The sequence below is a fragment of the Haliaeetus leucocephalus genome, unplaced genomic scaffold (genome assembly GCF_000737465.1).
Source record: "Haliaeetus leucocephalus isolate CR32 unplaced genomic scaffold, Haliaeetus_leucocephalus-4.0 Scaffold656, whole genome shotgun sequence".
Classification (NCBI taxonomy): domain Eukaryota; kingdom Metazoa; phylum Chordata; class Aves; order Accipitriformes; family Accipitridae; genus Haliaeetus; species Haliaeetus leucocephalus.
The window spans coordinates 14,144,475-14,146,355 of NW_010973092.1; the positions used below are offsets into that span (position 1 = coordinate 14,144,475).

The 1,881-nt window shown below is 41.9% G+C and overlaps 1 protein-coding gene across 1 annotated transcript in view; it reads left to right on the forward strand.

The window, feature by feature from the left end:
• The first annotated feature begins 1,028 nt into the window (after positions 1 to 1,028).
• GABRG2 (gamma-aminobutyric acid (GABA) A receptor, gamma 2) overlaps positions 1,029 to 1,881 on the forward strand; it is a 72,438-nt gene continuing 71,585 nt past the window's right edge. Inside the window, exon 1 of the mRNA XM_010579122.1 lies at positions 1,029 to 1,829. Within this exon, the coding sequence (XP_010577424.1) occupies positions 1,723 to 1,829 (107 nt within the window). The 5' untranslated portion in view covers positions 1,029 to 1,722. The remainder of the gene's footprint in view (positions 1,830 to 1,881) is intronic.

Sequence of the window (1,881 nt, forward strand, 5' to 3'; positions counted from 1 at the left end):
AAAAATACAGTGACAGTGTTAGATATGGGCTCAAATTATCACAGAACTATACAGGGTCCAAGATGTATTTCACTCAACTAGTAACATTGATCTATCGCTTATTGTTGCAGTTAAATATATAGTGTTTGGAAATGAAAAAAAAAATGGCTTGAAAGCTGAAGACTGGATCTATGTTTTTTTGAGAATATGGGACAGCAACTACTGTAACTATTTTTGATGGATAAATTTAATTCTGCATTGGACATTGGAAATTACCAAATTGGCCTGGGTATTGGCAGGTTTGAGCAGGGTCCAAGTGTCAAATTTGGTTCAGACTAGACTCAGTCCAGAGGGAAAATTTGATGCTTTTATTCTATTAGGAGCATTTCACTTTCTCTCCATTTAAATGTTCTTTAGAAGAATTGTTTCTTTATTTCTCCCTTGGGTTTTATAAAGGTGGGCTTTGAACTGAAACAGTGTCAGGTCACATCTTCCACATGTCCCTGATGATTATGTTTGCACATCAGTCTCCCAGTTTATAAACAGCATTGGGGAGGCTTGATGCTGTCTATATTTACTTTGGTTTTAGGCAGAAAAAAATGGGGAGATAAAAAATTTGTTATTGTATGTCATGATCCAAGTAGCTATTTTAGGCTGAGGTGCTCTTACTCTGGGAAATCGTGAGATTGTCTCAATTTTTTACTTCACTAGTAGCTGCTAAATTGCATTTTTCGACAATGGAACTTGGGATTCTGGTTCCAAAATTTGGCAAGGTCCAGCTTTTATAGCCATCTAGTGTTTCCCCTCTGGCCAGGAAGCATTTCCTGTGTCTGTGTAGCTGGATTTTATTAGGGGGAGGGGAGGTAAAAAATCTTGCATATTTCCCCTAATCCTATCATACACTAAATCACCTCATTCATACTGACTCCACCAATGCTGCTTTCCCCATTTCCTGAGTAACTTAGCAACAACCATCCCTCCCTTTTCCACTCCCCCATCCATCCTTTCATTTTTTTTTCCCCTTTGCAATCACGATTTCCAGGCTGTTTAGAAAAATGAGGATGCTCAGCAGCATAGGGCAAGCTTTTCCTTCCAGGCTCCCTTTTTATGCCTGCCAAATTCTTCTCGCCTTCAAAATGAAAATCCAGGCTGCCTGCATATGTGTAATCAAAGGTTAAAAAGCACCCTGGCTGGCACCACGCATGTGTTAATCTGTGCTGCAGCAGAGTGCATCATTTCCACTTTGACCTCGGAGTTAATCTGCATTCAGGCAGAAGCTCCATTGCTTTATTCTTTCTTTTATTTTTTTCCCTTTCTCTTGTTTACTCTTTCTATTGCTTTATTGGATTTTGTTGCATGTGTGTGAGTGGTTCCATAAATGTGTGCATGTGTATGTGTTTCTTCTTTCCTTGACTGTTTTTAGTCTGTGAGTGTCTGTGGTTTTCATTTTTTTTTCCTTTTCCTCCCAATTATATTATTCCCCTAGATTTGGAAGCTGCTGCCTGCTGCCTGAGCTGACGTTTTCTGATTATATCTGCAAAGGGCTTGTGCAGATCTAATTTCTGTCCCCCTGCAAATTAATTCCCGCAGCTGGGTGCAATGTATCAACCCACTGACGGGACCTGGTAGGGAGGGGGGGAGAACCACTACCAAAAAAAAATTAAAGACGGGGACGGATCCATCTGCAACCAAGAGGAAAGGGGGAAAAAACTGGGGGGGGGGGGGGGGGGGAGAGAAAAAGAGATGATTCCTCCAAATCCAACAAGCCTGGGGAGCACTGCATTCTTGAATCCTGCATTTTCTCTCAAAATGATGGTGTGGGCACTTCTGTTCCTCTCTCTCATCCAGTGGTAAGATGTGCTTTCTGATTCTGTTGCGGGGGGGGGGGGGGGGGGGGGGGGG